Source organism: Oryctolagus cuniculus, chromosome 8, assembly GCF_964237555.1.
Source record: "Oryctolagus cuniculus chromosome 8, mOryCun1.1, whole genome shotgun sequence".
Taxonomy (NCBI): Eukaryota; Metazoa; Chordata; class Mammalia; order Lagomorpha; family Leporidae; genus Oryctolagus; species Oryctolagus cuniculus.
Genome location: NC_091439.1, coordinates 118,261,636 through 118,282,508, shown reverse-complemented (window position 1 = coordinate 118,282,508; position 20,873 = coordinate 118,261,636). Strand labels below are relative to the sequence as shown.

The following is a 20,873-nucleotide window of genomic DNA, read 5'->3' as shown; positions in this document are numbered from 1 at the left end:
ACGAGTTCCGTGCGCACTTCCGTTCCCGGGGGCTGACAGAGGACTCTCAGTAAGCAGAGGAGGGCCCAGCTGTGCACAGGGACCAGGAGTGACCTGGGCGCTTTCCCCTTCAGGTCCTACACTCGGGCCCCTGTGGATGGCGGAGCAGCCAGGGCCCAGGGTCGAGCCACCCCGAGACCCCCACCAGGGGGCGCTGCGGCCTCCGTCTGCACGCCCCAGGCTCATGGCTGCACTGTTTTACATTGTGACGGAGAATCAGGCTGTGCTGTGTCCTAGGTCACAGCTCCCAGGGCACATAGGTGCAGTGGCTCCACGGTGACCCCGTGACGACAGGGAAGCTGAGTGGCAGGGTCAGGACTGCGGGCAGGGCAGGGCCGGGTCAGGGTCCCTCCCCTGTGTCCCTGAGCCCCCAGGCCTGCAAGCCATTCGCCCGTGGCTTCCATGACGCTCGTGTGCGTGGGGGCACACAAGTTTTTCTCAGCATTAGAGGAAGTCCTCATCGTGTGGGGCCGGCCCTGGGAATGTCTGCGAAGCAGGAGAGAGAATGAGCTTCTTCATTTACCACGGAGAGAGAGAGAGAGGGCGTCCATCTGCTGGCCTGGCACCCACACGGCCAGCTTGGTCCGGGAGCCACAGCGCCACCAGGTGCCTGTGCAGGCGGCAGGGCCTGGACGGTGCAGGTGTTCGGGGCTGGATGTGAGCCGGGCCTGGGAGGGAGCGCCTCGCATCATAAGCCCCAAGGCACCGCCCAGCAGCCCTGGGTTGCTGGGGATGCAGGGGACAGGCCCCAGTGAAGGCCAGCAGGGGTCGTGAGGGCTCCCTCCTGTCCCAGCCACCCCAGGCCTTCAGAGACCATGGCCCCGAAGGCCTCTGCCCAGGAGCCAGGGCCTGGCGGGGGCTGCGGCTGGGAGGGCATGGCAGATTTCTAGAAGAATCTTCCCACCTCTGCTCTTCCTGCGCCCGAGGCCACACTGTGACGGGGGAGGCAGGCGTCCCAGGGGCCCCGGGCTGGGCCGTCCAGCCTGCGGGGAGCGAGGAGCGCTGGGAGACGCAGCTCAGGGCTGCAGGCCAACCCTGCTACTCCACGGATGCACTCTGGTCCCAGACTCCCACGTGGTGTTGTGAGGGGAGGCCGGCCACACCCCTCAGCCTCGTGGGGGCACCGGGGGCTCAGACCCCAGTGTGAGCTGCACCAGACCTCACACACGTGGCCCTTGCTTCCCAGAAAGAAGCTACAGAAAGTTTAGACGTGACGAAGGGCTGGAATGTTGTGGAACCTTGTGTGTCTCATGTCTGACCGTGGCTGTCAGTGCAGAATAAGAGTGACAGTGATGAGCTGGCCTGTCTGCCAAGCCGGCGTTCCTGGACCAAGGCGTGACTCTGACCACTGCCTCCCTGCACTCCCAGGCTGGGCCTCCATCACCAGCTCGGCTCACGTCCAGGCGCCCACAGCCCCTTCCCAGCACCTCCCCCTACAGGGTCTGACAGCACCGCACCTGCCTCTGCAGTCCTCCCCTGCTCTGCTGGGCAGCTGAGAGAGGTGCCGGGCACCGGGGGGGGAGGGGGGCGCTGTCACTCTGACGGGATGGGGTCCCTCCAGCCTGGTGCGGTTTTGTAGTTTGGTTCGTTGGGTTTCATGGTAAGGAGTGACCAGGTCTGGGTTACGTTTTATCAGAGCCGCCCCAGCCTTATCATTTCTTCTAGAATAAAGTAAGCGAGGACAAGGCAGAAGTTTCGCCACTGCCCGGGCAGAAACACACCCTCGGGCCCAGGGCCGGCAGCAGAGGTGCGGGGGGCGGACAGGACAGACAGAGGAGAGAGGCTGAGAGGCCGGCAGTCCCTGGCTCTGTGAGGGCTCCAGACTGGGCTCAGCGCGCAGATCCTCTGAGCTCGGCCAGGCGGGCTGCACGGACAGCAGGGCACGGTGCACATTCACCATGGCTCAGCCTCCCCGGCAGGGCAGGGCAGCGCCCCGGCCCCCCCGCGTCTGCAGCTGGGCAGCTCCCTTTCCACACTGGATCTCAGGAATGTCCCTGGATGGAGTCGCTGTTTCGTTCCACGTCCTCGGCTGTCCTGTAGCCGTGTCCCACACTTAGTGCAGCGCAGCGCCGACAGGCATGGCCTCGGTGCATGTCTGGTGATGGAAGGAGCGCAGGGCTCATGGTGCTGCCCTCAGCCGTGGCGTCTCCCTCACGGGACCTCACTGGGCCTTGCTGTGTGCGTGCCCTGCTGTGTGTGCGGCAGGAGCTCTCGTCCTGAGCTCCGGTAAACATCAGGAGGTGTTTGAGGTCAGACGCACGCTCCGAGCCTTCGCATCCCACTGGAAGCTGCTGTAGTCTTTCAGCTTTCCCTCACCGTTGACTCAGTGCCACGACCAACCGTGACCAGAACTGGAAACCAGACGCCGCACTCTGGGAGGGGCAGCAGGGCCCGGCTGGGACTCTGGGGGAGCAGCAGGGGCCGGCCGCTTCGGAAGACAGTCTGGCCGTTCCTAAGAGCTGAGCTCGCACCTTGCACACAGCCCCGTGTCCCACTGTGGACACTGCGCCGCAGAGCCCAAGGCCGTGGGTTGCCTGTGAGCAGGATCAGGCTCTGCCCTCTTTCACGTCCTCGCAGGATAAGTGGGGTCGCGTTGACATGGAGCATCGTTATGACCTTATAGTTGTAATGGACTGGCTTCCCAGAAGTCCTGCTCCAGTTCCAGAAATGGGAGCCCTGCGTCCCAGCCCCAGGAGTCCGAGCCAAGCCAGGGGCAGGCAGCCGGGGGCCCTGGGCTCCTGCACCCCGCCCCTCTCCCCTTCTGGCGCCTCCATGAAATTCTGGGTTAAAAGGAGACAGGCAGGGCAGGGTCTGCAGGTGGGGTAGAAGGCACTTCGCGCCACAGTCCGTGGCTCTCAGCTGACCGTGGGCTCCCTAAACCCAGGCCTGGTCCTCCAGCCCGCTGTTGTCTCCTCCTTCCCCACGTCTGGTTTTAGCTAGCAACTGCGTCCACTTTTAGCCAGCAGCCAGGTCCGGTTTTAGCCAGCGGCGGCAGCTCGGAGGCAAGTGGTCCCGGGTTCTCAGGGCCTTTATGGGAGCTCAGCGGGAACAACGCACTTTCTGTCTTCCGGGGTGCCTGTGGCTGCACAAGGAGGAACAGCGGGTGACCAAGAACCAGCCAGCGGCCAGCCCTGCCCACACAGCAGTGTCTTCTGAGGGACCCCCAGTGGTGCCTGGACACTGAGGAGGTCGTGAATGCCTGGGCCTGCTCATCTCCCGTGTCAGCTCAGCTGGGCTCCTGCCCTGAGCAGTGCTCGGTCCACCGCCGCAGGCCAGTGCTGGCCCTGGGCAGTCGAGGAGCTGCTTGCTAGCAGAATTATGGCAGCCAGCCATCTGAGGACATTTCTAGAGTGTTCTGTATACGTGCTGCACCTCTAGCCAGCAGGGAAGCTCTGTGTGCAGGTTTCACTGTGGTGGGCGCTGTGGGGTGCATGCGTGTGGGGGGAGGGTGTAGTTGTCTGAAAGTGTGTGCGTGTGTATATATTTATGTCAGTGTCCATGGCCACGTGTGTGTGTCCGTGTGTGTGTGTCTGTGGGGTGGTATTTGTGGTACATGTATGTGTGTGTTTCCTTGTATGTGTCCATGTGTGTGTCTGTGTGGGGTGGTGTATGGGTGTGCATCTATGTATGTGTCCGTGTGTGTATGTATGTGTATATGTATCTATGGGGTGTGTGTTTATGTTTCTCTGTGTGGGAGTGGTGTTACGTGTGTGTATGTATCCGTGTGTGTGTGGGAGGGAGGTATATGTGTTGTCTATATATGTGTCCAGGAGTGTGTATATATATGTGTATGTATCTGTGGTGTGTGTGTACATGTGTGTCTGTGTGGGACTGGTGTGTGTGTGTGTCTGTGCATGTGCATGTGTGTCCATGTGTGTATATATTTGTGTGTCTATGGTGTGTGTGTGCATGTGTGTCTGCAAGTGGTGTGTGTGTGCCCGTGTGTGTATATATGTGTGTATGTCTATGGTGTGTGCATGTGTGTATATTATGTGCCTGTGTGTACATATATGTGTATATGTGTATGCATCTATGGTGTGTGTGCATGTGTGTGGGAGTGGTTTGTGTCCTGTGCATGCATGTGTGTCCATTGTGTACATGTATGTGTATGTGTGTATCTATGGTGCATGTGCATGTCTGTGGGAGTTGTGTGTCCATGTGTGTTCATGTGTGTACGTGTGTGCAGTTGTGTCTGTGTGTCTACATGTGTGTGTTTTCTGTAGGACATCTCAGAAGTGCACTCTCGTCCTTTGGGAGATGCTGTCTGTGGTAACTCCTCCCAGGTGTGAGCCCACGGCAGGCAGAGCCGGCCCTTGTTCCCCTAGAGGTTGGAACCCTGACCCCAGGGCGCAGAGCCTCAGGGCTGTCCCTGCTCTGCTGGGCTCGTCCAGGGACTGAGTGGAACCCGGAGAACAGAGCTGAGCGAGGATGTCTCCCTGACATCCTCTCAGAGCCAGGATCCTCTCCTGAGAGCCTGCCCGACACGCATCCCCCATAGCTGCTCGGCCTCATGTCATGCGTGTGAGGCACTCAGACACTGTGGTTCACAACGACACCTGTGTGATGGAGGCATCGTGCTGCTGAGGGATCCCACGACCCCCATGACCATCTGAGTGGGAGCCTGTCCCGGTGCTGCCCGCGCCCTGCTCCAGGCTCCGCGGTGTCCCTGGCACCTTCTCCTCCACCCTCCCCAGTCTCTCGAAGCCCAGCTGAGCCCAGCTGAGCCCAGCGCCGTCAAGTTCATTTCGGCCAAGGCCAGCTGGGGCATTATCCTCTTGCACCTGCCCTGGCTCCTCCCTCCTCCAGAACTGGCCTGGGCTCTGGCTGCAGGCTGCTTTCTTGTGCTGGGCAGATGGGTGGAGCAGGTGGCTGCGGCCCATGCCGTCAGCACTGGGCCCTCCAGAAGCAGGCTCACAGGACTCACCGGAGCGGGGCTGCCGCGTTCAGCCCAGCCTGGTCAGCCTCCTCGCCCGCTGTGCTGAGGGTGGGCCTGCAGGAGCAGGGTCCAGTGACCGTTGCTGCTCACGCACCCCCTTGCCAAGTCCGCCGCCCTCAGGAGGGGAGGTCACACAGCAGGGCGCAGTGACCCAGGTCATGGCAAACAGCTCCCGTGTTGTCCACGCCGCGTGTCCTGCTCACGTGACAGGTTGTCAGGAAACTGCTCTGTGCTCCAGAACACGTGGGTTTCAGTGGCATCGGGAGACCCGGTTGCTTTCAAGTTGTTGCTTTCCTTTTAACACAAAGAGACGAGCCTTGGGGTCACTTCCCTGTGGCCAGCGGGGCAGAGGCCATGAGGACTCACTGGATGCGGCAGGGGTGGTCCTGCTGACCTCACCCTTCCTGCGTAGTTTGTGCAGGTCTCGACATGTGACTCGTGGAAACCCTGACCTCTGTTCCTGGAGGATGTGGGAAGCAGCAGTGGTTAGGAGAGGATGCGCAAAACAGAAGGGACTGCACGCTGTGCGCCCAAGAAGGAGCTAGTGTCCAGGGCTGCAAGGGAGTTGGGGTCACTGCAGCCAAAAGAGACAGTCCTCGGGGTCCTCTGTGGCCAGAGGCCCAAGGAGACAGGTCTCAGCAGGGCACACGCATGGCCAGCTGGCCGAAGGGGAGCTGAGCAGGGGCGAATCAAAGCCACAGTTAGGACAGCTGTTAGCAAAAACACGAATACACCAGGAGCTGCCACTTCTGGCAGCCCCAGGTGACAGCAGCGTGAAGGCTCCTCAGATCCCATGGGGGCGAGGACTGGACGTTGTCCACTCAGGACACAGGGGCTGGGGTGGCACTCGCTGCCTGAGAACAGTCAGCGGGGTGGCCCAGGCCCTGAGTGAGGGGGCTCCTGAGCCAGGCTGGGTGGCAGGGCCCCTGCTCTTGCTGGTCCAACCCCGAGTGGCCACAAAGGGGCTTCCTCCAGGGTCCAGCACTGTGGACAGTGTGCATTGCAGAAGACCAGGGTCTATCTGTGAGCATCGGGCGCTGGGGCAGCCAGCAGGGCACTGGGGTAGCAGCCCCGGCTCCACTCGCTCATCCCCACCTGCCCCGGACCAGGCGCCCACAGGACCAGCAGCTGGGGAGGGGTGATGCAGTTTGGGTGAGGGTTTGGGGCGAGGACTGCATCATCACCCACCTAGAATGTGGGGCCCCAGGAGTGCCTGGCAGCCAGGTCCTGCGTGGGGCCGTCACTTGTGTGGTCGTGGGGAGGGAGGCCGGCGTGTGCTGTGCTGGAAAATAGCGGTGCCCTGGGAAGAATAACGGGACACACTTCTGGCTGCCATCCCTTAACAAATGCCATTTGTTGTCATTAAAATCCAGAGTGCAGTCAGTGCGGAGTGCCGAGGCCTGGGGATATCGACCAAAGATCTAAATTCCGTGTTGTGCTCAGCAGTACTGACAGTGGGTGTTGACAGGGCTCTGGGTTTGCAACAGTCAAACACAACTCATGGTCCTGAGGTTGCCTCAGAAACCGAGCACGAGCGTCGCAGGCCAGCTGTGGAACATTTCGGTATCTGGGTTGATGAAGCGGGAGCCGTGTGCAAGGTGCTGAGTTTATGAATTCTGTGTAACCACCAGCACACGCTTCAGTCGGTTTTAAATTAATTTGCTGCATGAGGTCCTGGACCCAGCCCAGGCGGCACGGTTGACGCCCACAGTGCAGCTGCTGGTTCCAGAGCCAGTGTCTCCACACATAACTCAACTCTCTACCCGTGAACCAGCCTGTCCATCATGTGTCCACATGTGACCCCTACCTGTCCATCGCGTGTCTACCCGTGAACCAGCCTGTCCATCATGTGTTCATCTGTGACCTCTACCTGTCCATCATGTGTCTACCTGTGAAACAGCCTGTCCATCATGTGTCCACCTGTGACCCTGCCTGTCCATTATGTGTCCACATGTGACCCCGCCTGTCCATTATGTGTCCACATGTGACCCCTTCCTATCCATCATGTGTCTACCTGTGAACCAGCCTATCCATCATGTGTCCACTTGTGACCCCTGCCTGTTCATCATGTGCTGCCTATGATCCCTCCCTGTCCATCATGTGTCCGCCTATGACCCCTCCCTGTCCATCATCTGTAAACCTGTGACCCCTGCCTGTCCACCATCTGTAAACCTGTGACCCCTGCCTGTCCATCATGTGTCTGTGACACCTGCCTGTCCATCATTTGTCCACCTGTGACCCCTGCCTGTTCATCATGTGTCCATCTCCGACCCCTGCCTGTCCATAATGTGTCTGCCTATGACCCCTCCCTGTCCATCATGTGTCTGTGACCCCTGCCCGTCCATCATGTGCCTGCCTATGACCCCTCCCTGTCCATCATGTGCCTGCCTATGACCCCTCGCTGTCCATCATGTGTCTGCCTGTGACCCCTGCCTGTCCATCATGTGTCCACCTGTGACCCTTGCCTGTCCATCATTTGTCCACCTGTGACCCCTGCCTGTCCATCATGTGTCCATCTCTGACCCCTGCCTTCCATAATGTGTCTGCCTATGACCCCTCCCTGTCCATCATGTGTCTGTGACCCCTGCCCGTCCATCATGTGTCTGCCTATGACCCCTCCCTGTCCATCATGTGCCTGCCTATGACCCCTCGCTGTCCATCATGTGTCTGCCTGTGACCCCCTGCCTGCCATCATGTGTCCACCTGTGACCCTTGCCTGTCCATCATGTGTCTGTCTGTGACCCCTGCCTGTCCATCATGTGTCCACCTGTGACCCCGCCTGTCCATCATCTGTCCACCTATGACCCCTGCCTGTCCATCATGTGTCTGTGACCCCTGCCCGTCCATCATGTATCTGCCTATGACCCCTCGCTGTCCATCATGTGTCTGCCTGTGACCCCCTGCCTGCCATCATGTGTCCACCTGTGACCCTTGCCTGTCCATCATGTGTCTGTCTGTGACCCCTGCCTGTCCATCATGTGTCCACCTGTGACCCCTGCCTGTCCATCATGTGTCCACCTGTGACCCCGCCTGTCCATCATCTGTCCACCTATGACCCCTGCCTGTCCATCATGTGTCTCCCTGTCTGTCATTCATCCATCTGCCTGTGATGCTGCCTGTCTCCAGCCCCAGTGGCCACCTATGACCCCGCCTGTCCATCATCTGTCCACCTATGACCCCTGCCTGTCCATCATGTGTCTCCCTGTCTGTCATTCATCCATCTGCCTGTGATGCTGCCTGTCTCCAGCCCCAGTGGCAGGCATCCTTTCTCAGGCCCGTGCCTCTACTGCCCACGAGTGCTGGTGGCCGTGCGTGGGTTGTGACAGTTCACACAAAGCCTCCTAGCAGGCACCCACACATACATTTGTTCATGACTGGGAGAGTGTGGCCACCGAGGTTGCCGAGAGCTGCCCGGCCGCATCCTCCTCAGTGCACCCCCTCCAGCTTCCGTCTCCAGAGCACGCCGGCTGTGCCGAATCGCGATGGTGGAAATGTGGTCGTTTGCATCAGGTTTCTAAGGATGTGAAGCCACAGAGCTATTCAGGTAGCCATTGCTAGAATGTTCCACGAGAAGGTCATAGGTGTTTAGTTTCCTGGGCAGCTCCGGCTGTGGAACAGCCTTTGGGATCACCCAGGGCTGGCTGGAAGCAGAGGCATGGCCAGGAGGGCCGGGCGGGAGACTTGGGGGTCCTCACTCACGGCCCCCTGCACCAGTGCCATCACCCCCCAGGCAGGTCTGTTGCCACGCCTGACCACCTGGGGCAGACCACATGAAGGTGGAATTCAGCTGGCCAGGGGCAGCCTGTGATGGGCAGGGAGTGGGGGGGGGGTCTCTCCTGAGCACAGGTGCTGATGGGGAGTGGGCGCCTGAACCCGTGTGAAGACCCAGGACAGCAGTCAGAGCAGTGCCAGGCGAGCGGCTTCTCTCCCTGCTGTTGTTGCAGGATGGGCTGCCTGGCTGCCTGGTGTGCGCCGGGGTGGGGCTCAGGGTGCCGACTCCCAGCGTGGGGGGAGTAAGGGCCCCAGAGCCGCAGGGGAGTGTGGGCTGGGCTCTGATCGGCTCTGTGTCGCAGTCCTGGCTGACGACACGGCGGCTCTCCGAGTGCACCTCCCAGCGCTGGGTCTCAGGGTGCCGATCCCTGGGCTCCTCCCTGGGGTCCTCCCTCTCAGCGGGAACCAGACCATTCGCGGGCAGCTGGCTTGAGGGTGTGCATGGTCAGTTGTTGCTCTGAAACCGTTTCCGGGAAGACAGGGCCGTGGCCAAGCGCCAAAGCCTGGACGGGCTCAGGCTGCCACCGGGGTGAGCTGCCTCCCCCGGAGCAGAGCTCCCTACCTGGAACGGCACCTCCCACCCGCGGCCACAGGAAATGCCCGGGCTCGGCCAGTGTCCAGGCTGGAGGTCGAGCTGGGCACGTCTTCACTGTGTGCCTGTCACAGACCCAAGCCTCGGCAGGTAGAGACACGGCTGAACATGTCCCTGTCCTCCCCTCAGCCCACAGCATGTCCTGCACAGACCTGGTGCTCGGAGAGTGGAGAGGGAAGGAAGGAAAGGAGGGAGGGAAGGGGGAAGGGGGGGAGAGGGGAAGGGAGGAAGGGAGGAAGAGGGAGGAAGGGAGGAAGGAGGGAAGGGGGGAAGGGGAAAGGGAGGAAGGAGGGAAGGGGGGAGGGAGAAGGGAGGAAGGAGGGAGGGAGGGAGGAGGGAAGGGGGGAGGGAGGAAAGGAGGAAGGAGGGAAGGGGGAGGGAGGAAGGGAGGGAGGAGGGAAGGGGGGAGGGAGGAGGGAAGGGAGGGAGGGAGGGAGGGAGGGAGGAAGGAAGGGAGGAAGGAGGGAGGGAGGATGGATAGCTCTTTCTGCAGGCCTCCCGCCAAGTCTCCATTATCCCATGTGCCTGAAGGAAGAGTGACAGATGGGGTCCCGGTCAGAGGGAGGAGGGGCCGCACGTTCGGCTCACTGTAACCGTCTGGTTAGCGCGGAGCGGGACGTCCGGCTCTCGCCTGCACTGAGGCCCGTCGAACGCCATTTCTTTCGACTCAGACCCGATGGAGGTAACTCAGAGAGGAAAGGACAGGTAGCCGTCCTCCCCCAGCTGAGGTGGCAGGGCCAGCAGCACGTGGTCAGGCACGTCCCGTTTCCTCCAGAGCAGGGACCGAGGGCCGCACGGCTTCCCTCGCTTCAGCCGCAGACTCGCGCCAGCCGTCCTACCTTAAATGGATATTTGAGAATCAAAGCCGGTGGCCGGCGCCGCGGCTCACGTGGTCAGTCCTCCTCCTGAGGCACCGGCATCCCATATGGGCGCCGGGTTCTGTCCCGGTTGCCCCTCTTCCAGTCCAGCTCTCTGCTGTGGCTGGGAGGGCAGTGGAGGATGGCCCAGGTGCTTGGGCCCTGCACCCCATGGGAGACCAGAAAGAGGCACCCGGCTGGCTTCGGATGGGCGCAGCAGTAGCTGCAGCGGCCTTTTGGGGAGTGAACCAATGGAAGGAAGACCTTTCTCTCTGTCTCACTCACTGTCTGTAACTCTGCCTGTCAAAAAAAAAAAAAAAAGAGAGAGAGAGAGAGAGAGAATCAGAGCCTCCCAGGTCTGTTTTGTTTTTTAAAGGAAGATGAGGGCCTCACTACTGACCTTCAATTTCTCTGCACAGATCCGGGAAAAGGCTCCATCCTCCGCGTAGCCACCCTCCCCCTGCCGCAGTGAGCGCCCTGCCCTGGCCAGGACAGAGCCAGGCTGGAGGGGCCCCCGGGGACAGCTAGCACAGGGCAAAGAAGTTTCAGAGTGCAGGAAGCTGGCTTTTCTCAGGAGCTGCTCTCCGGAAAGCACGCTGCGTGGCAGACGCGGAGGGGCCGCGAGGGCGGCAGTCCCTGTGAAGCAGGGGCCCCTGCGTCTACACACGTGGGAAGTCCAGGAATGAGGGTGGCTGGGGAGGGGGCGGAGCTATGAGCAGTCGCTGCGTCTCAGCCCCAGAGCTGCTGAGTGGACCAGCCCAGGCCCCGAGCCGGACTCTCACCCGGTGAGGCATGGACGCCTGTGCCCACAAAATCTCCCGGGGCTGTGAGGTGAGGTTTAGCAAATGAAGATACAGGCTGCTCCACTGAGTTTGCATTTCGGTGGGGGGGGGAACGAGTGAGCTGGTACCACGGGGGATATACAGCACTAGCTTACTGTTTCCCTGGAGCTCAGAGTGGACAGCTGGCCCTGTGTGCCGGCCGTCAGGCAGGCGGTGAGCAGGGGAGCGCTTGTCAGGGCAGGACAGGTTTGGGGTCAGCACTGTCGCCCTGCCCTGGAGACAGCTGAGTAACGCAGGTGTCGGCAGCCAGGGTCCCCAAACTTTGTCAACTTCTCTCTCGTCTGCCCCCAAAGCGGTGTTTTCCCCGTGCACGTGGTGGACAGATCTGTAGCGCGAGTTTGCTCTAAAGCCTCATTAAACACAGATGCGAGGACTCGAGGCGTTGACTCGGATCTCAGACGTGCTGTACAAGATAACTGATGTCACTTTGCAAGCGGATGCTGCTCTCGTGGAGGGCAGACGGAGGGGCTTCGTCGTGAAGCCTCGCAGCTTTCAGGAAGGAAACCGTCTGCCTGTTTACGTTAGCGTCTCCGCTCTGGCAGAGGAATTCAGAAGGAAACCCATGTTTCTCCCAGCCTCCACGGGGCTGTCCTGAATCAGCTCTGTAATGTAGCTGAATGTATGTGCTCCAGCAGACCCCGAGCTGGGGTACAGGAGCCAGGATGTGGGGTGGGGGCATGCACGGCCCCGGGCCATGCTGCAGGGCTGGGCGCCACCTGCTCTGAGCCACCACAGTCACGTGGCGGGGTGGCTGACCTCCTGAGCAGCCAGGCTCCTCCCCTGCCTGATTTAAGTGTCACTCAGCTCCAAGGCTGTTCCTGCTGAAACTTGATCCTTGGTCCAAAATAAAATGAGGATCATCTCTGTCTTTCCGAGAACAGCCATTAGCACCCATTACAGCGGCTGAGTGCCGGCTGGGGACACAGCTGCGAGGGAGCCGGCGTGGCAGCTAATCAGAGGCATTGTCCTCCCCAGCGCAGACTAGGCCGTGTCAGCAGCCTCGCAAGCCTGTCATTAGGGAAACAGCGAAAATGTCGACTTCAGCGCACTTTCTCCAAAAGTAAACTTAGAAAGTGACGGCGTGGGGAAAGGGGCAGGCGCACAGAGCAGACTCCGGCTGACACTGCACCCTGGGTCCCTGCCCGTGTCGCAGAGCACTCTGCAAGTACAGATGTGGCCGGCTTGGTGGAGGAGGCGCTAGGTGCAAGCCGGTGCCTCTGACCCTGAGACAGGGGTGCCTCAACTCCATGGAGCCAACCCCTTCTGCCCGAGTGTGGGTGTCCTGTGTGTGATTCTGGGCCTGAGTGTGGGTCTCCTGTGTGTGGTTCTGATCCTGCGTCACAGCCCTGGGCCTGAGTGTGGGTGTCCTGTGCTGTGATTCTGATCCTGAGTCACAGCCCTGGGTGAGTGTGGGTCTCCTGTGTGTGGTTCTGATCCTGCGTCACAGCCCTGGGGTGAGTGTGGGTCTCCTGTGTGTGGTTCTGATCCTGCGTCACAGCCCTGGGCCTGAGTGTGGGTGCCCTGTGTGTGGTTCTGATCCTGAGTCACAGCCCTGGGGTGAGTGTGGGTGCCATGTGTGTGGTTCTGATCCTGCGTCACAGCCCTGGGCCTGTGTATAGGTGTCCTGTGTGTGGTTCTGATCCAGAGTCAGCCCTGGGCCTGAGTGTGGGTGTCCTGTGCTGTGGTTCTGATCCTGCGTCACAACCCTGGGGTGAGTGTGGGTGTCCTGTGTGTGGTTCTGATCCTGCGTCACAGCCCTGGGATGAGTGTGGGTCTCCTGTGTGTGGTTCTGATCCTGCGTCAGAGACCTGGGGTAGGGTGAGTGTGGGTGTCCTGTGTGTGGTTCTGATCCTGCGTCACAGCCCTGGGGTGAGTGTGGGTGTCCTGTGTGTGGTTCTGATCCTGCATCACAGCCCTGGGGTGAGTGTGGGTCTCCTGTGTGTGGTTCTGATCCAGAGTCAGCCCTGGGCCTGAGTGTGGGTCTCCTGTGCTGTGATTCTGATCCTGAGTCACAGCCCTGGGGTGAGTGTGGGTCTCCTGTGTGTGGTTCTGATCCAGAGTCAGCCCTGGGATGAGTGTGGATCTCCTGTGTGCGGTTCTGATCCTGCGTCACAGCCCTGGGCCCAAGTATGGGTGTCCTGTGTGTGATTCTGGGCCTGAGTGTGGGTCTCCTGTGTGTGGTTCTGATCCTGAGTCACAGCACTGGGGTGAGTGTGGGTCTCCTGTGTGTGGTTCTGATCCTGCGTCAGAGACCTGGGCCTGAGTGTGGGTCTCCTGTGTGTGGTTCTGATCCTGCGTCACAGCCCTAGGGTGAATGTGGGTCTCCTGTGTGTGGTTCTGATCCTGCGTCACAGCCCTGGGCCTGAGTGTGGGTCTCCTGTGTGTGGTTCTGATCCTGCGTCACAGCCCTGGGGTGAGTGTGGGTGTCCTGTGTGTGGTTCTGATCCTGCGTCACAGCCCTGGGGTGAGTGTGACCCTTCCTCACTCAGGCTCTGAGTGCACATGGTGTCTGTGGAGACGACAGTGTGGCCTTGTCCTCACCCGGACTGTGAGTGCAGGTGCACAGAGCTGGAGCCCGGGCAGTGAGTCCTGGACGCGCCTGTCGGTGTCCGGAGTCTGCACCCGTGGTTCCATCCGTAGCTGTGGTCAAGGATGTGTGTGCCCACAGAGCGGAGGTGGCCAGACGGGTGCGTGGGGTGAGGAGCTGGCGTCGCTGCTCTGGGCCACACCACCCTGCGCTGACTACGTTTGAGCAGGCAGCAGCCCCTGCAGGCTCCAGCGTCGCAGGACGGGGCTCCCAGGGCTGAGCTTTCGGCACAGCAGGAAGCGGTGCTGCAGGCTCCCGGGGGACGCAGCTGGGGGTGGGGAGAAGCTAGAGGGCCAGGCCCAGCCTCCGCAGGGACGTCGTCAGCCTGATGGGGACACACTGCCGATTGCCAGAAAATGAAGAGCAGCGCGAGGGGAGTGGCGGACGCCCGGTTCTGGCAGTGGCGTTGGGAGAGCTGTGACTGTGGCCTGTGCTAGGGCTGTGTTGATAGCCAGCGTCTGAGGGGGCCTGGGTGGCCTCCCGTCTGCACTGAGGAGACCTGAAGGAGTGACTGTCTCTGTTTCTGTTTCTCTCTTTGCAGAGGAAGAAGGCGGAGACCTGGCCCAGGCGGGCCTCACCTTTCCCAGGCCAGCGGAGGAGGACCTAGGTACAGTACGGCCGGTGGCCACGCAGAGACACGCGGTGCCCACGCCACACCTGCCGTGGCCGGGCACACTCCCCGCCAGGACGTGTCGGCATGGGGACTTCACGCCCATGAGGACTTCCAGAATCAGCAGAGCTAAGCGATGGCAGCCGCTCACGTGGCACGCGCGGTGGGCACAGGGTGGTTCCGGCCTGCAGGGCAGCAGGTGCCACAGGGACGACTCCCGTCCACTGCCGCTGGGCACTCAGGCCCGCTGTGCGTCCATCACAGCAAGCCCAGGGCGCCCCGGGGCCTTTTCCCAGGTCTCTCCTGAGCCAAGGTAGCGGGTTTCTGTGGGCAGAAATCTTCACGTTTCACAGCTGTGGCCGTGGGATCCGTGGCTCCTGGCGTGGTATAAGGGGTAAGACAGAATGGAAGGACCCGGCCTTGCACAACTGTGATTGTCTTTCTTGAAAATCAGTCTAAGAAGTTTGGCTCTTCCACTTGGAATCAGGAGAACAGGTGGAGTTTGAGAGGGGTGGCGGTGGGTTATCCGCCGTGGGCAGGTCCTCAGTTTGTTCCACACAGTCTGTCTCCACTTGGCAGTGTGGGCGGAGCAGCAGGTCTGCCTCCATCAGGGGAGACCGGGACCTCGCGGGGGTGGTGGCCAGGTCCCCACTGAGAGCCGTGACTGCCGGGCACAGTGGTCGTCTGACTTCCGATGCCCTGGGACCCTCAAAGTGCCCGCCCCCTGTACTGGATCTGGGAGGACACCACCGCTGTGAGTCCACGGCGCCAGTACTCTGTGGGACGGGGCTGTAGAGCGAGGGGACAGCACCAAGGTGACCTGGAAATAGCCATCCCTGTGCCATGCTTCTGTGGCAGCAAAGTGAGCCGGAGCAGGCGCCCCCTAGGGGACCTGGGCCTCCATGGCGGGCCGTCCCTCATTGCTGACGGCTCCCAGGCGCACTGGGGATGAGTTTCAGGCCCTGAGCCCAGGAAGGGACCAGCTGAGAGCACAGCGGGCCTCTCTGAGGGCAGCCAGCTCAGGCCTGGCCGCGGAGTCCTGGGCTTGTCTCAGGGCCACAGGACGGGGCGGGAAAGGGCTGAGGGGACCGTGTCCGAGTCGCAGCGAGGGCGTCCTGCAGGAGGGCTGTGGGTGGATGGTGTTGCTTTTATCAAGATGAAATACACGTAGCACGAACGTTACCGTTTTAACCATTGTTAACTGCACCACTGCGTGCGCGAGTGCCTTCCTGCTGCCGCCCATCCATCACCCGCATCTGCCCATCAAACCTTGACCCCTCCCCCGCCCGGCACCGCACAGCCCACTTCCTGTCCGTGTGGGGCTGATGACTCCAGCGGCCCTGGCTGGGTGGTGGCTCGTCTCCCTGCACCGCATTCTCAGGGTCGCCACATCACAGTGTGCCTCAGGGGCTGGGTGTGGGCGCGCCATGCCGAACTCGCCCCTCATTGGCTGTGGACAGCGTGGCCACAGTGAGACGGTGTGTGGGTGCCCGTGTGCACTCAGCTTCTGAGGCGCCTTCCCCATGTTTCCGTAAAGTTCTCAGCGAGCTCTGCCTCGGATCTCGCCACATGGAGGTGGCTGGTGGGTTAGAACGAGAAGGAGCCGTGCGAGGCTGGGAGCTTTGCAAAGACAGGAGCACAGGGGCTGGCAGCCAACACATAGCGCCTCGTGCCCCAGTGTCGGGGGGGGGGGGGCATGCTCGCAGCGGGGAGTCTGCCACCTGGATTTCAGGAGAGAAGGCAGCGGCCGCACGGGCACCGTGTCTGGGGATCGTCCTGGCCCCAGCGCTGAACCGTGGGCTCCCGGGCCCAGGTCTGCGTCCATCGGCACTGCCGCCGCCACTGCCTGGCCCCAGGCCCGTGGGCTCTGATGCCACGTCTGAAGCAGGTCTTGGCGTCTGTAACATTGAAACTTCCTGGCCTGAGGTTTTTATGCAGGGAAAGCACTTGGGGTTTTTTGGTTTGTTTGTTTTTGCCAGGCAGAGTTAGTGAGAGAGAGTGAGACAGAGAGAAATGTCTTCCATCCACTGGTTTACTCCCCAAATGGCTGCAGTGGCCGGAACTGGGCTGATTTGGAGCCAGGAGCTTCATCTGGGTCTCCCACGAGGGTTCAGGGGCCCAAGGACATGAGCCATCTTCTGCCCTTCTCCCAGGCCATTAGCAGGGAGCTAGACCGGAAGAGGAGCAGATGGGACTTGAACCAGGGTCCATATGGGCTGCCAGCACCGACTAGGTCGCAGCTGCAGCCCTCTTGTTCTACCCTGGATCTCTTGAGCCTACTGCTCCTGTCTGTGGGGAACTTTGTGACTTCTGACCAGAGTTCTCCTAATCCCCGCCCCCTGCTGTTGGCCACACCCACAGTCCCACTCCCTTTCTGACTTTGTGGACCTGGCTCACTTGTGCTGCCCAGCATCCGCCAGCGTCATCCACTTTGTCTTGAGTGACAGGTCTCCTCCTTAGTCTGCTCATTTCTCCAGAGTGTGGATGCCACCGTTTCCATGCCCCTCGTCGCTGGTGGACACGGGGTTGAGTCTGTGCTGGGACAGGAGCTGGCATGAGCGTGGGCGTGGGCATGCCAGCGCCATCTGCAGGTCCCAAGTGTGTCCCCGGGGGCATTGCTGGCCCCTACCCTGTGAGCTCTTGGCACCAGGGTGGCCAACCCTGAGGAGAGGAGTGGGAAAGGGCAATGAACAGGAAAGGCAGAATGGAGAGGAAGAAGCCTGGGTGAGAGCCCACTGTTATTAAAGTAATGCGTCAGGAGCAAATGGCGTGATTTTAGACATTGACTTCTCCAGATTAAACCTCCCATTTCCCTCTAAGTTAACAGGGCTAACCTATGAGCTTTTCAAAGTCATGTTCCAAGTCTCAGGTTTACGGATCTGTAACACCACTGGGCCAAGTTAGAACTAAAAGCACTTTTGAGTGGATTTTTGTGCAGGGTATAAGGAGGCATCTAATCTCATACTTCTGCACATGGAGATCCAGTTTTTTCCAGCACCATTTGTTAAAGATACTGCCTCTTCTCCACTGGTTGATTTTAGCTCCTGTATCAAATACAAGCTGGCTATGGATGTGTGAATTGATTTCTGGAGTTTATATTCTATTCCATGGTCCAAAATCAGACATGTTCAAACCACAGGTGTCTTTCTCATGGACAGAGAAACTCTCCTGTTGATAATGTCTGGTTGTCCTCAGTCACTGGAGCGATGGCCTCCAGTGAGTGATGGCACAGGTAGAGTGACTACAGCATGAGTGACACAGTGGGTGATGGCACAGGCAGAGTGACTGCAGTGTGAGTAACACAGCAGGTACAGAGTGACTGCCGTGTGAGTGACACAGCAGGTACAGAGTGACTGCCGTGTGAGTGACACAGTGGGTGATGGCACAGGCACACTGACTACAGCGTGAGTGACACAGCAGGCACAGAGTGACTGTAGTGAGAACAGTCCACCCTTTCCGGAAGTCATGTCTGCAAGAACCACCTTCACATGCAGGAACATACCTGTTCTCACTCACTTCTGTAATTCTTTTTAAAGATTTGTTTTATTTGTTTGAAAAGCAGAGCAACAGAGGGGGAGGTCTTCCATCTGCTGGTTCACTCCCCAGATGGCCCCAACAGATAGGGCCAGGCCACATCAGGAGCCAGGAGCTCCACTCGGTCTCCACGTGCCTGCAGGGCCCAAGCACTCGGCCGTCTTCTGCTTCCTTCCCAGGTGCATCAGCAGGGAGTGGATCAGAAGCAGAGCAGCAGGGCTTGAACCTGGACTCTGGTGTGGGATGCAAGGCACAGGTGGCGGCTTAACCCACTGTGCCACAACACAGGCCCAGCCTGTTGTAATCTTGGCCTGGGACAGCAGATGGCAGCCAGCCCTGCACAGCCACAAGCCCACACCATGGATGCACTCAGCCACACAGAGAAAATGTATCTCTGCATTGCGAGTGTCCTGAGTGCGTGTTACCCCCCACCCTAGTGACGGCTGGCCTGGGGGCTGGCAGCCATCTGTGCAGACCCACGCCCTCCTACACAGGGCCTGGAGCACGCTCAGGGTCCAGTAGTCCACTGGGCCTGGCACATGTGCCCGGGGACCTTGAGGGATGCCATTTCTCCAGAGTTATGTTAAAATCCGCTGTGATGAGTTGGTGATTTGTTCACACTTCTGAAAAACATTGTATTGGCCCAAATTTTGCATTGGTAAGTTCGCCGCAAAATGACAGTTAAAAAGTGAGTGATCAGATAATTAAAGAATATGAAGTTCATATTACATATGAAACGCGGCAGGAAAGGAATGGACACAGTGTGCAGTTTAAAATGTGAGCATTAACCCGACCATAGGGAGGGCCTTCCTCCACGGCAGGCACGCGTGTCCTGAACATGTGTGTAGCAGGGCGTGTTACGTGAAGCCCCGGGAACGGGACGCCACCCAGCACTGTTGTGTGTGTCTGGTCAGGGCACACGTGTTACTTAACCAGAGTCCCCTGCACCTGCTTATTTTTCCTGTGCTCTTTCACAGTCCACCCTGGGCATATTCAGACTGTAGCGTTGTACCTCCATGACTGGCCACTCTCGTTTCCATAAGGTAGATTTCTAGAAATTTCCAGAAACAGTGGAAGCAGTGCTGTGTTGAATTTCTGTATAGAAAGAGGGTAGCAAATCCTCCTGGGGCTGGCGTATTCATTTTCTTTTTTCAATTGATTTTTAGTTTCTGCAGATTCCACGTCTCTCATAGATAGAATTCTGAGAATACGAAGGTACTCTGCCTCCCCCCCTCCCTCCCCCCCCCACATCCCCCCTCCCTCACCAGACCCAACCCAGGGCTGAGAGCTCTACGCAGTAAAGAGCTCTGGGACTGAACCCGTTCCTTTTCCTGGGTCCTTGGCACCCAGGCCTCCATGCTCCCCTGGCCCCGCCCCCTCCCTGCTCCCAGCGTGGGTCCTGGGGACGGCACTGCAGGGGCAAGCAGGACGCTCAGACCTGCCCACCGAGGGGACTGCAGGAGGGGCATCATGATTCATCTGCCCTGTTTTAAACTCCTGCTTCTGTGCAAGCTGGAGCCAGCCCCCGTCTTGCCATTGGTGAGAAGTTGGGAATCGGGGTGCCCGGCTGCATCTCTGGGGGGTGCCCTGACATCCTGCTGCAGTCTCGGGGCCGGGCTGCTGCAGGGTGAGGCAGGTGGTGGGCCGTCCACGCCCCATCCCGCGCCCTGTGAGCTGTCTCCTCTGTGGGACACATGGCAGGTGCAGTGCGATGGGACGGCAGGGGAGGGGAAGGCGTGAATGCATGATAGCTGTGGCTGGCAGGGCAGCTGGCTCCGTGTCACAGCCAGAAGTGGGACAGAGGGGTGGGCAAAGGCAGGAGAAGGGGGGGTAGGTGAGCACAGGGAAGGGAAGGCTGGGACGGGAACAGAACCAGGTGGGATGGTGTGGTCGGTGGCAGAAGCACGGCTGGAGGCCGAGCGGGTTCCGGCCATGATGGCCGACTCACAGCAGGGAGGCCTGCGGGCGCTTTTCTGCATAGCTGGGACGGCGTCTGGAGGACCCCGGCCTCACTGGGGGGAGGGTGCCGGGGCCTCACGCTGCCCTGAGCTCCCTGGAGAGCCGACGCTACCCATGCTGCATTTTGCATTTCTGTGTTTGAACTTGGACACCAAAGAATGAGTTCAGGACTGCCATGGTCGGAGGAGCAGCCGGGGATTAGAGTCAGCTGACCGGCAGCCAAAGCCGCTGGCCAGGAGGGGAACGCTGTGGATGGCTCTGATGGGTGGGCGACCTGGAGGGCGTGGCCACACCTGCAGCAGAGGCTGCAGAGAGAGAAAGGCAGAGAAAGGGTGAGAGATGTGCGGCAGCGGGAGCGGCAGCCCGGGCCGAGGCGTTTGCCATAAAACATGGAGAAAGAGCCGTCCTGAGCATCTTTAAAAATCTGATGAAAGGTGGAGAAGCGACGAGAGAGAGGAGAACTTAGGAGCTGCTGACCGGACAGGCAGGGGTGGAAGGAAGCAGAGCGCAGCCCGAGGACCAGGACAGGGTCTCCAACAGAGGCGATGTCGGCATCCGCCAGGGTCCTCACGGTCAGGCTGGAGCCTGATCAGGGAGATTCTCACCGAGTGCTGCTGCCAGCAGAGAGAGCCTTGTCCCTGTGGTGCAGGTGGCCCAGCTGGGCAGCCAGGATCGGTCAGACGATCGCCCTGATGGATGCCAGGCGGCAGGGGCTGGCGGTGGTGGGCAGGCCACTCACGTCCTCAGAGGCCACCCTGAGTCAGGCGCAGCCGGGACCCAGCCCCCGGGAGAGGGATTTGACTGCCTGCGGCTCCCAGAAAGTCGCTGAGGGCTGGGGTCCTCTTCTCACCAGAGCAGGGCGGGCAGGGCAACGGAGCGAGAGGAAGAAGGGGCTTCAGGCCACAGGAGGAGCTTGTGCCAGGTCCCCTGGGGGAGCGGCCGGGAAGCCTGGAGAGGAGCAGTGCTGTGTTCCCAGCCCAGCTCCCTGTGTCCACCTGGGGGCTCGGGACCGCATGACCTCCTGGAAAGGGCCCTGCAGCACGGACACAGGAGCTGGGCCAGCAGACGAGGTGCAGGTGGGGACCAGACGTGAACCAACCGGCCAAGGCGAGCTCTGTGCGAGCTGAGGCAGTGCTGATGCGGAAG

At 60.3% G+C, this 20,873-nt stretch overlaps 1 protein-coding gene across 5 annotated transcripts in view; it reads left to right on the top strand.

The window, feature by feature from the left end:
- DLGAP2 (DLG associated protein 2) overlaps window positions 1-20,873 on the top strand; it is a 583,372-nt gene that overhangs the window by 455,407 nt on the left and 107,092 nt on the right. For all 5 annotated transcript variants that reach the window (XM_070047249.1, XM_070047250.1, XM_070047251.1 and 2 more), the window contains one exon: window positions 14,166-14,231. In XM_070047249.1, coding sequence (XP_069903350.1) covers window positions 14,166-14,231 — 66 coding nt within the window. The remainder of the gene's footprint in view (window positions 1-14,165; window positions 14,232-20,873) is intronic.